Genomic DNA, 12,598 nt, shown 5'->3' on the forward strand with positions numbered 1-12,598 from the left:
ATTACCTATGAGTTGATAGTCCATAAGTCATTCATAAGCCGCAACAACATCCTAATTGGATAGTATGCAAAGTTACCCAAAGATTGATAGTTTGAAGGTTATCCATAAGTCGCAACTAAATCCTTACCGGAGAATATATGAGACAAATTGATCAGTCCAAGGGTTCTCTATAATCCATGTCATAACCAAGATTGATTATGTGTAGGATTACCCAAATACTACCAATTTGAGAGATATCTATAAGTTATATTGTATCTAAGGTTGGATGATATGCGGGAATACCCGAGAACTATCTATTAGAGAGATATATGTAAGCCATCTCTAATCTAAGGTCAGATAATGTGCAAGATTACCTAAAATCTAGCAATTCAAAGGATATCTATAATTCACCTCGTATCTAATATCAAATAATGCGTGAGATTATCCAAAGATTGACAATTCAAGGAAAACCTATAAGCCGTATTGATACAAAAAATGCGCAAGACTTACCCGAGATCATATGTAAATAATTATTAGCAATAACCGGAGAGGTTATTATGCAACAAGCATTATAGGTGACAAAAAAAGGTTGCCACATCAGTATAAGATTACACGGTTGCAGGGTCCGTTCTGCATAAAATGTTGTCAGTGCCCAAAAGGGCTACCCTACTTTGAAGGCATATTTTACCGACAAATGAGATAATTAGGCAACAACCAAGAGGGTTGTTGTATCTTTTATTACAAGTTATTTCCTTCCAAATAGGTACATGGAAGGATGACTTTACTTTTCAGGCAACAACTCACGTGGAGATATGGTAAAGACGATATACCTCTTTCGTGAATTATATTTAGCACTAACGATTTTTGTCTGAGATATTATCGAGAACATCCGAGATGATGAAAATCTCAAATCAGAATCATAGGTGCGGACGACTCTAGATAGGACGCAGCACAACGTGGAACTATTTCTTAGTAGCAAAATGGGACATAGTCCAGAGAGGGACGTCAAACTCTTCGAACGCGAGCTAAAAGGATGATCGCCACCACCTATCAAACCACACCCCTTCTAGAAGGCATATGGGTATTTTGGAATATTCTGATTTTAGCTTCACCTTTGGGATATTTTTAAACTCATAATAAGGGTAACCTTCTTTTTTTTTCAAATCCGAGTGATAGGACACCTGGAGTTTTGAAAATTATATCCAGGTAAATTTTTACCTATGGATGTGAAGGATCCCACATTCATGGTTAAGATATTTCAAGCCTTTTTTTCGCAACTCAATAACTTGTCACTTATCCCGAGCCAAAGATCGTCTAAACTAAAAAACTATCTTTTCTACCGATCAAGTCAAACTAAAAGCAGTCTAATTCCCTGAGTCTCGGGGATATGTAGATTGTCTCTATGTAGAAAACTCGACTGTATTCCAACCTCCTCCCAAATTTCTTTATTCTCTAGCTCTTCGATTTCATCAAAAACTCCAAAACCAAAATAGCTTGTGAATTTTTTGAAAATTGTGCTATGAATCAAGTTTTATGAACTACAAGTGACCTAAATTCTTATATAACCTGATATATGTAGGAAACCTGATACCGAGGTCTGGCCATAACTCCATACAACTCGTGCGAAAACCAACTCCTTCCAAATTCAAATTTGTGGTTGGACAAAAATTAGAAACGTCTACCTTCCTTTGTCCAGGATTACTTGCATCCATCCTACCCAAAGGGAGGAGGCAGTAGTTGACACCTACTTTTTGTCCTCAACAACCAAATTTAAATTCGAGTTTCTTTGATTTTTAAATAAAATTATAATATTTATTTCATCCGAATAAAAGCTTTTCAAAGTATTTATCTGAGGAATTTGTCATTTTAAGTAGCAATTATATATTATCATATTATATCATACGAAATTTTATAATTTTGTTACTTAAATATTTATTTTATAAAATATCGGATTTTATCAAGGCTTATCTTGAAAATAAATTCAAATGATTAAAATCTTGATTTAAATATAATTTATTCTCAAAAATAATTTATTTGGATAAATATGTGTTTGATTTTATTAAATCAAGAAGCTCGGCATTAAAAGAAGTATTAATTCGTATCCAATTTTAATTTAATTTAGTCAATCTATTAGATTTGGCCATAATTGCAATGCAATCCACCAATTGATTTTTAATTTGGTCAAAATTAAATAAATTTAGCTAAAAAATAAAATTCTAATTGGGATTATATTTTAAATAACCCCAAATTCTCAAAAACTGTCATAACTTCTACCCAATTTTCACCAAAAATAATTTTAAAAATTGTACTACATTGTACAATTCTCTCCAACTTTGTCCTTTTTCAATTTTAAAATTCAAAAATTATACTACATTGTACAATTTTCTCCCACATTATCTTCTACCTCACCTTATCTTCAATTTTCAAATTCTAAAAATACCCCTAAAAAACTTTCTCCCACATTAGTAGATTAATAGAATTGGATCTCTATCCTTTCCTACAAATACTACCACTATTTTGGTTGAAAAACCAAGTCTCAAAGCCTCAAAGAATTGAAAAACTTTTGAGCAAATAGTTGAAATTTTTTTTAGTGAAAAAAAAAGTCTGAAGGTTGGAAAAAAAAAGTCTTTATTTTAGTAAAAAAAAATTCTTTTTCGTGAAATTCGTGAGCTAATCGAAGTTCTCGAGTTGAAATCTTTCCGATGGTAATCAAGACTCCAAAAAAGCTTGTAGTCCCGTTCTGCTGCCCCAAAAAAGGTAAACACGCCTATCCCTTTTTTAAGTTTTATCATCATCTTTTTCTTCTTCGTAGTTCGTAGTTATAATTTTGTTTGCTGGGATTGTTTGTTGTGGACGTCCTTGAAGGCCATAGGACGTTGTAGTATCAATATTATGGTTATTTTCATGTCCATGGTATAAAAATGAGCGAGCAATAGTTGTACATGCCTTTTTGACTTTATTCTTTGATTATTATAGATAAAGTGTCAATATTTGCTTAAAAGATGTACTTATGCTTTGTTTAAATTCATTGTTGGCGGATATATTTGTTAAATAGCATGTAAAGTTGTTTTCTTTATGTTGAAAAGAATAGTTAATATTAATTGTTTCTCCTTTTTGACTTTATTCTTTGATTATTATAGATAAAGTTTCAATCTTTGCTTAAAAGATGTACTCATGTCTTGACTAAACTCATTGTTGGTAGATATATTTGTTTTAGCATGTAAAGTTATTTCTTTTATGTTGAAAAGAATAGTTAATATTGATTGTTTTACCTTTTAGCTTTATTCTTTGATTATTTTATATAAAATTTTCATCTTTGCTCAAAAGATGTACTCATGTTATGTTTAAATTTATTGATGGCGGATATATTTGTTTTCAGCATGAAAAGTTGTTTCTTTTTTGTTGGAAAAATAGTTACTATTGTTTGTTTCGCCTTAATAAAAATAGTAATTGATTAAATCAAGAATTTGTCATTTGCTTGTTAATTATTTTAAGGGATTTCCAAAATCCTCATATAAGAGATGAAGTGCTAGCTTTATTTTCCATCCACGATGTTTATTTCTCTTTTTTTCGCATGTTTTTAAATTTGTCAAATGATGACAAAGTTCAGATTTTTGTGGCTAAATAAAATTATTTAGATATTTTCAAGTCATGCATAGTATGATTGTGAAACAATATTTCACTTTTAGAAATGCTAAACTTTTATTCTAATTTTCTTACTCCCTTTGGATTGTTATATGTGCTCTTTGTGAGTGTAAAGACTTGATTCGTGTCTCTCCTTGATTCATAATATCAAAAGAGAATCAACGATGTCTTAGAAAGAGAAACCATAGGTCGTTACACGTTGTTAAGGATTCTCTTTCTTAAAAATTTAGATGTATATTTAGATATATGAATCTTTGTTAATGTCGCCTTAATTGAAATTTAAGGATTCTCTTTCTTGAAAAATTAGCCTTTATTTTGTTTTGTTATATGGATTAGTGGCTATGTTTGTTCAATTTTAGAAGTCATGGTTATTTTTCTTATTGACTCATCCCTTTACTTACGCAAGCTTGCGTTGTTTGTTCTCGCATTCATTCATTGAATACGGCCTTCTTCCTTGTACCTTTATTCATTCTTAATATGAACATAAATCATGAGGCATGTAAGTGAGTCTCTTTGCTTTGCATTTTATCTGTATTGTCATTCAAAAATTGGTTCTTGATATTTTCTTTTGCTTTGAAATATGCACTTTTATGCCTTGAACGTATATTAATTTCTTTATTTTTTATTTGCATGCAAAAAATGTCTTGAGTTCAAATGGACTCCTCTCCTCTTGAATTTAGTAATAGGCCAATGAGGTCCACCTCTTCGAGTCAAGATTAATGTTTAAACCCAAGGTCAACTACATGGCGTGCGGGTGCTAGAAGATAGATGAAGAGGGAAAATAGGTCAAAACTCATAGATGAGGTCGCTAAGAGACTTGGAAAGTCTCGATTTTTATTATTGTCTTCTTTTTATTTATTCATTTATTTGGGTGAAGCAGATTGTGGGTCAAAAAGGGCTCGAAAATATAGATTAGGACAGGTGATGATGGGCCGAAAGCCCAAATTAGTTTAGGACAGGTTTATTGGTTTAGGCCTAATGGCTTAAATCTTCTAATTTCTCTCTTTCTCCTTTTATGTGCTTATTTTGCTTTTCATTTGCTTAGACTTGGTTAAATCCCCTGCTAAGTCGTCAAAATTTATATACAAATCTTTTCCTAAAATCACTTTCTTTTCAAAAAAAATCAACTTCTTCTTTTTTCAAAGTTAGTCAAAGATAGTTTTCTAACAGTCCGGATAACCGCAAGTTAGCGGATATTTTAAGTGTCTTAAAAACCTTCCTAAAATGTTAATAGGAACCGCTTACCTAGATATTCAAAACTTAAACTATTTTTCTGTTTTAGATCGTTTAAAGTAATTTATAAAGATTTCTTAATTCCTTTTCAAAAATTAAATGGCGACTCTAAAAGTCAAATTTCCGCAAAACAAGTATGTGTGTTGAATTATGAATCTTTCATGTCAAAACCCTTGAATTTGCAAGTTTGAGTTGTAGTCATGATGCTTATGCGTTGTTCATTACCATGTGCTCCCCAAGTCTTTGATAGAATGTCCATATGAATTGAATAGTGAAATCATGACATGTCAGCATGTGTTCTCAATCATGTACAAGTCCATGACCTCCAAGTGTTTGACAAAATGACTCAATAAATGAATTGTGAACAATTGACTATTGCTATGCTTTCAAGATTTGCTATGTTTTATCCATTATACTATCGAGTCCTGGGGGTATTTATTACCCGAAATCTAGTTGTTTACTTAGTTGTTGTAGTTATAGAATCATCCCAGTAAAGGTCAAGAACCGTAGTACTCAGTCAGTTAACAGAACTCAGTAAACTCAGTCCAGTTCAGTCAGTCAACACAATCAGTGTCAGTTCAGTCAAGCCTATTACAGTCTAGTGATTAGTTCAGTGTCGATTCAGTTGGGAGTAGGATTCAGCATCGAGCGAACCCAGGGATGGGGGCATTTCTGCCAGCAGAGGGTTTGACCTTTAGTAGCAGTTCCTGCATTATAGAACTACGTAGCTAGCGTAGGGTAAGTCGTCCTCCTGTCAGACTAGAGTTGACCCAATCATATATATATAGCATGAGTTTTCCTTCTAGATTAGGGTTGATCCAGCATTATTAGTATCCTGTGGCAAGGTGCTAACGCCCTTCCATCTGGGGTCACAGGTTGGACCCCAAATCAGTCTATAATCGGGGTATGTCGGTTAGATGATAACTCCTACAATTACAGTTTCAGTCTCAGTATTCAGTAAAGAACTCAGACTGTTCTACAAAAACCATGGCTATCAGTTATCAGTTACACAGCCATAAGAATTCAGTACTTCAATTTTAGTCTAATTCAGATAGATGTTATATGCGCAGTATTGCATATTCAGCATGTTCAGTAGTTACAGTTTTGCATGTACTCTTATCCAATTACTTTACGATGTATATTCAGTCAGTTATCATCTCATACATATGAACCCATAAATATCAACCTACCTCACTTAGCATACCAGTACATTCCAAGTACTGACGCTTACTCTTTCTTTATGCTATGATGCCTCATATCATAGGTTCAGACTCACGGGTTCCTGATCGTACTTAGCAGCTCAGGCTATCAACAGCAGTTATAGTAGTGAGTCCTCATTCATCGAGGATATCCTTTTATTTCAGCATTTAAGTAGATCCAGTATGTTCAGTAGTCGGAGTTAGTTGGGGACTTGTCCCATCAACTATATATTCAGATAATTAGAGGCTTTCAGACTAGCACAGTCAGTTATTCATCTTTTAGATGTTATTATCAGTACACTTAGTTATTATTTCAGTATTTTGAGAACCTTATGGCATTTCAGTTTTACTTCCACATTTGTTTTTCAGTATTATTATTCAGTGCTCACAGCAGGTACCAGTCATGGGTTAGCTTGTGATCCTTCGGGGTCGTAAGCACCGTATAACGTCCAGGGTGTAGACTCGGGGAATTACATTCATTAACCACTATAAACTTCAGCTTCTCAAAGAAGAATGTCCTAGATACATCGTTCTCCTTGTCAACAACGCAAAAGGCAATTGGATAAACATGGTTATTCATATCCTGTGCAACTGCGCTTAACAATACGCCATCGTACTTGTTGTGTAAAAGAGTATCGTCAACCACAATAACTTTGTCATGTTAGTGAATCCCCAATGCAAGTGTCTAAGGCTAAAAAGTAGTATATGAACCTACAATTATCCCTATTCACCATGATAAAATAGGTAGAGCCAACATTAAGAGTGTCGATCATGTAGGAAAAAGCCAATGACAGGAATACCCGTGCTTCGGTGTCCCTCGAACCATTTGCTTGGCAATCACATCCCTTATTCAATATTTTTAATAGCTTGGACTACTGTGAAAGCTCTTGTAGAAAATCCTCTGAATCTCTCTAGTGCCAGATCCTTGCCATCGCGATACAAAATCACACAGAGAGATGCAATGACTTTGGTTGTGATTTTTTTATAGCTGCGTGTAGCGTGTCCGACGTTGCAAGTATAATCCCCGATGAATTTGTAGATGAGAAACCTATTCGTGCATTCATACTTCCTCGCCCACAACATCCACTCACAACTAGGAGATACGCATTTCACCTTGAAGTATTTGCTACAACTCTTCGACATAACATAATCAAAAGAATTTTTCACTGATGCTACGTCCAACAATAATTTCAGCTCCTTCATGCTACTAAATGTTAGTTCTATATGGAAATTATTTCCATCGGAGAAGGTGTGGTTGGGTTGTGATCTCAATCTGCAATCTTCTCTTTTTTCTTGAAAGAATTTGGGATCTTCCGATTCCATTGAATGCTCTTCTGTATTCATTGGATAAATATCCGAGCTCTCATCTTCAAACGAATCATCTTTGTCCAGTGTCGGGTGTGGTGACGGGGTTACTAAAGACCCCGCAACAACATTTATCCCCTGTATGGCCTAGAGTTATTAACAACGACATCTAACATGTACAAAACACCTGCCGATCATTTTTTTATAAGTGTGGGATGTATTTTTCCCCGTCCATTCATTAGATAACTAATCATAACATTGTTTGGCTCGTAATTTAATTCTCGTCTCTCAATTATGCTTTAAATTATGTCGTCGTATGAACCGTTGCGACGCAATGGGATGGGCATTATCTTCATATTAGATGATTTTCAATTTCAATATTTGGGATCCTCCTCCCACACACTCATATAATCACCACCGATAATAATTACTTCAGCTACTGTCATTATAGACCACACTAATCGATAATATATTAAGATATCGGTCTATAAATGTTCGACTTTGGGATGAAGAAATATTTTTGTAGGGATTCTAAACTACTGAAATCTATCTAATGACGAGGTATTAAGTGGATTTGAAACGTTTTTCAAACTAGTAAAAATGGTGAAAAAAATATTTTTAAAAAAAAAATGGAACAACAATAGAGGCAATCACCAAGAATGGAGATTTTCAGTTGTGATAAGAAAGATTTCGCCGGAATCGAAAAAAGGTAGCTGAAAAATGGAAGTTTTTGGCGGCTTCTTGGACAATTATTTTTAATTAAAAATAAAAATATAAAAAATGAGGAGAAATATTAGATATTTATTGGATGCGGTAAAGGATTAAAGTGTAAAGTTAAAAACTTATATGGTAGATTTAAATGATTTTTTAAAATAAAATCGATGACATCATAAATGTGGCTATCCAGAGCACTTTTTAAAACTTGATACTAAATTAGTAAGTATGTTTAATTTTTCAAAGTTTTTATTTTGCAAACTATCCTTAAATACATGCATCTTGCATATAAATCTCACGCGATTTAACACGTGGGGACACCTGCATCTGGTTTACGACGAAGGGTATTTTGGTAAATAATACCAACATCAAGGGTATTTTCGTAACTTAACACCTACCATCAATAATCAAGCAGACAGCTGAGGATGGAAAGTTCAATGCTGTGATCTCTTCATCTTCGTCGATCATTCATGGCCGCCGTTGAAGAGTAACGCTTATGGAGAGGTTTGTTACGAGCTTATCATCATGAAACCTAACTCATCTCTATCTTGGGGTTGAGTTTGGACTGATTTCACCTAAGACATCACAACGTCATACAATGTCATGAAATAGATACCTCATGAAGACTTCTTCAACTCCTTCTTCACAGATCTAGCTTTGTTTCACTGAGCTAAGCCATTCTTTTTCCCTTCCTTTCTGAACTGATATCTAATAGAGTTAAGGTTGACCTGATCTTTATTGTCCCAACAGGTTGAGCTCGATAACCTAAATGATTCCCTATAAAGCCAACAAATACTCGAATTTGCCTACCATTCAATTGGGTAAACCTTACCATAAGTAGCTAAACTCAATTTACTGCTGAAGCTTTCCGAACTTTGAAAGTTTATTTTACAGGGGTGTTTAGTGTAATTTACCCTTTTATTAATGCAGTAGATTCTAATTTGAATGATCAAACTAGAGTAGATAGCCATGTATTTACGAGTTTTGCAGTCTTCAAGAGTTCGTTAAGCATGAACGTATAGGTTCGGATTTCATAATTATGTGCATCTATTCGCCTGTAACAACTAAAAAGTTAGCCTCAGTGTCTCATTGCTGAATGTACATTTTAAAAGTTACACCTTTGATTTGAGCATAAATGAAATCGTTCTGGTGGTGTTTCAAAGTTTTTTTAGTTGATGCCTCATTAATCCAGTTGCCAGATAATTTTAATTGCTGGACAGTCTGTAAAGAGCTTTCTATTGCTGAACTGTCTCTAAATAGCTTAAGCATCTCCAATGTCTTCCGGAGCTTGCGTTATACTACAGAATTTTATATTTTCTTCTCCTTTTAAGAAACCATATTATCATCTCTCATGCTCTCTCCAAATAATCAAATTATGGCCTTCCTTACTTGATTCTCAATTCAATTCGCAGGTTCCTTCGGGACGTCGGCATGACTGATGCAACTCAATTGACTTGGTAAGAAACTATCGAAGGTTTTCATATCTTTGACTTCCAGTTGAGACTCCAAAAGTTTAATTTGTCATCTTCAATACAGTCATCTGAATAATGTACCAATTTATAACCAGTACAGGAGTAGTGTTGCTGCTACTAGCTCGGCTGTTATTGGTGGTGGTGGTAAAGAAGGGAAGATGGTGGGTAAGTGGTTAAAGGATAGGAGGGAGAAGAAAAAATAGGAGATGAGGGCACATAATTCACAACTTCATGCTGTTGTGTCGGTTGCAGGAGTTGCTGCTGGTGTTGTTTCTATTGCAGCAGCTACAACAGCCTCATCTGGTGGCGGAAAGGATGAGCACATGGCGAAAACTGATATGGCTATGGTTCTGCTTCAACATTGGTAGCAATACAGTGTGTTGAAGCTATTGAGGCTATGGGAGTTGAGCGCGAGCATCTTACATCAGTGGTAGTGGTTAGTTCTGCTGTGAATGTTCAATCAATAGCGATGTTATGGCATCAACTGCAGCTGCAGCTACTGCTACACTTTTGAATTGCTCAATTATGTAAAAAAAATTCTCTAATTCAGAATGATATAGGAAAATTAATGATATTGTGTTCTTAGTATAGTACTCAAATCTGGTAGGTGTTGGATTTGATTTGAGTTGTATATACACATTTTTTAATTTATGAGGTATTATTTTGTAATTCTCTGTGGTGCGGTTACATTAGAGGCTAGAACATCAAACAAAATGTGGAACATAGCAGCAGTAATTCCTGTTGATAAAAGAATCGGAAGTGGCGGTGGTGGTGGTGGTAGCAATGATAGTTCTAGCGGTGAGCTAATTCTCAAAGAGAATTTTTTTAAAATTTGTGCAGAGAATTACTTGTAAACTATGAATTATTCACAGTATTATATTATGGTTTTCTTGAAACTGAGATGATTTTTTTTAAAAGCATCAACAACTGAAGAATTTCTGTTTTTCCCCTTTTACCAAATCACTGAAAGCCTTTGTTATAGTTCATTACTCATTTAATGTACTTTTAAAATCGAAGGAGTTATTTATAGCTGGTTAAGAATGGGTGTGATCTTGTAAATATTTTTGTTTCCATACTGATATATAAATCTATCTTTGCTCACTGTTAATGCTATTTTTCCTTTCCTTTATACCAACAAGATGATTATGACAGAATTACCAAGGTCATTATTGTTTCTGAGTCCAAAATAGAGACTGATCAAGAGCAAGAAAATGAAGTACGAACGAAAGAAGAGCGTTGCGCGGAGACTCCAACCCCACCTCTCACTCTTGACGTTTTGGTAAGGACTTCTTTACCTAATTTGGTAGTATATAACTTCTAAATGGAAAATGAGATGTCGTAATAGTGAAGCATAGTTACTTAATTGGGATAACTTGAGGTTCCTACTGTCAAACAAGTGCACAGAGACAAATGTACTCATTAAGCCTACAATAATTGATAATTTTGTTCTTTTGGCACATTTTTTTCCGGAAGCTTTGTATTTTGGTTTTGTTAGACGAAGAGAGCTTATGAAAAATGAGGGCATAAGGTGCTTTTCTTTGGACAAGTTAAAGAAAAGGTTGATGTGCTCTTTTTTAGTTCCACTGCTGTACTCTGATTGTTTCTAACCTATTAATACTTCCCAGGATATAATGTTGTACAATATCTGCTGCGGTCTTTTTTCTCTCCTTTGATTTCCTGATTCAAGTAATTCTATTTAGTGATTTGATTGATGTTGGATTCAAATTTTTGTGGTTTAGCAAATGGTTGATACCTTGCAGGCTAATGCCGATTTTCTTTTCAATCAACTTTGATAGCATTGGTAAGTATGATATCCAAGAACTACTGAAGCTGCTTCACCTTTTTCACTGATAAAGACTTCAGCAAATATATTTTCAGTATATCAAATGTATTATTATTTCATTATGTCTTCCCGATTGCATTTCTCTACATTTTCTGCAGGATATCAATTGGTGGGACTAATATCTAATTCCTACTACTTTATCTCATTCAGATTGTGAGACAAATATATTTGTCGTATGAAGGTGAGTATTACTGTATTGTTCTGCTTCGGGTTTTAGATTTTGAAATTTTGAGATTGTCCATTCATCTGTTACTGAGCCTTGTCTATGTCCTCCGTTTGCAATCTCATTTTGCCAACGAGTAGGAGATAGGAACCCCTCCATTTGTATTGGGGGGTCAACTGTATTAATTTTTATTAGCGTAAAAGCTTGTATCTTCTGCGGATGAACTATTTCTTGTAGAAAACTTGGCAATTGCACTTTGCAGAGACTGGTGAGAATTTGTATGATTTGGTTCTTGCAGACATTAGATTTCTTATTCTCACAGAAACGTAAAAGTATGTAGACGAGCAGTGTGCATATGCCATAGCAGCAAGTTCTGTTGTTATACTTATACCTCCATTCTTGGCAGTTCTCCTGCTATTGCTATTAGTTAAGTGAATTATAGAATAACCAGTAGATGCTCAATGCACTGTTGCCTTTCTTCTTCAACCATGCTACTTTCTCAAATCAGTGAAAGGCAACTTTTTCCTCGTTTTGAAATAAGGGGGTTTACTCAAACGGAGGACTAGAAGGGGCAATTGCTTTTCTCCATATGTTTAAGTCTTAAGCCATTGGTTGCAATTTTCTATAGAATATAGTGTCTCTCGTAAATGGTTTGTGTTAGAATATGAGTAGGAATAGGAATAGCATACAAAATCCTACTTGGAAAAGGATTGTAATGTAGTGTCCTATTAGGAAAAGGTTGGAATGTATTGTCTATAAATAGGGTCTCAATGTAATCATGTAGTTACAACAATTCAATAATATTTTTCTCTTATATTTTTTCACAGTTTGGAATGGGCAAAGAAACTCATGTTACTTTATAACGTTATCTGGACAACACCCACATTCTTGAATGGACGGAATGGAGGCACTAGATGGAGGGGAAGTATAGAGAGTTTTACAATGTAAGTCACCCTTGCAAAAACAAAGCGTTTATGAAATGTAAGTTCTACAAAATGTGTAGCTCATCCTGCCCTCTGCACATGCTTTCATCTGCTTCCTTCCT

The 12,598-nt window shown here is 34.5% G+C and overlaps 1 protein-coding gene across 34 annotated transcripts; it reads left to right on the forward strand.

Annotated features, from left to right (window-relative positions):
• The first annotated feature begins 8,373 nt into the window (after nucleotides 1-8,373).
• LOC124899257 lies at nucleotides 8,374-12,517 on the forward strand. 34 transcript variants are annotated; one of them, XR_007056476.1, is made up of 8 exons: nucleotides 8,380-8,579; nucleotides 9,488-9,532; nucleotides 9,643-9,712; nucleotides 9,800-10,345; nucleotides 10,687-10,826; nucleotides 11,308-11,348; nucleotides 11,489-11,571; nucleotides 12,381-12,517. XR_007056476.1 is itself a non-coding variant. In XM_047413534.1 (7 exons), exons 4-7 carry the CDS (start codon nucleotides 10,198-10,200, stop codon nucleotides 12,443-12,445), a joined length of 384 nt encoding a protein of 127 aa, XP_047269490.1. In that variant the 5' UTR covers nucleotides 8,374-8,579; nucleotides 9,488-9,532; nucleotides 9,643-9,708; nucleotides 9,800-10,197; the 3' UTR covers nucleotides 12,446-12,517. The 34 variants fall into 34 exon arrangements, 15 of the variants coding, with proteins under 15 accessions (XP_047269490.1, XP_047269489.1, XP_047269488.1 ...); XR_007056474.1 differs by having other exon boundaries at nucleotides 9,648-9,712; XR_007056481.1 differs by having other exon boundaries at nucleotides 9,648-9,712; nucleotides 11,541-11,571.
• Nucleotides 12,518-12,598: the final 81 nt, after the last annotated feature.

The sequence above is a fragment of the Capsicum annuum genome, chromosome 6 (assembly GCF_002878395.1).
Source record: "Capsicum annuum cultivar UCD-10X-F1 chromosome 6, UCD10Xv1.1, whole genome shotgun sequence".
NCBI classification, from domain to species: Eukaryota; Viridiplantae; Streptophyta; class Magnoliopsida; order Solanales; family Solanaceae; genus Capsicum; species Capsicum annuum.

Excerpts from the sequence above, each read along its gene's own strand:
- LOC124899257 (XM_047413534.1), top strand. The coding sequence starts at position 10,198 with ATGAGGTATTATTTTGTAATTCTCTGTGGTGCGGTTACATTAGAGGCT. Across the intron at positions 10,827-11,540 it reads CTCTCACTCTTGACGTTTTG|ATTGTGAGACAAATATATTT; the intron begins GTAAGGACTTCT and ends TATCTCATTCAG. Across the intron at positions 11,572-12,380 it reads AATATATTTGTCGTATGAAG|TTTGGAATGGGCAAAGAAAC; the intron begins GTGAGTATTACT and ends ATTTTTTCACAG.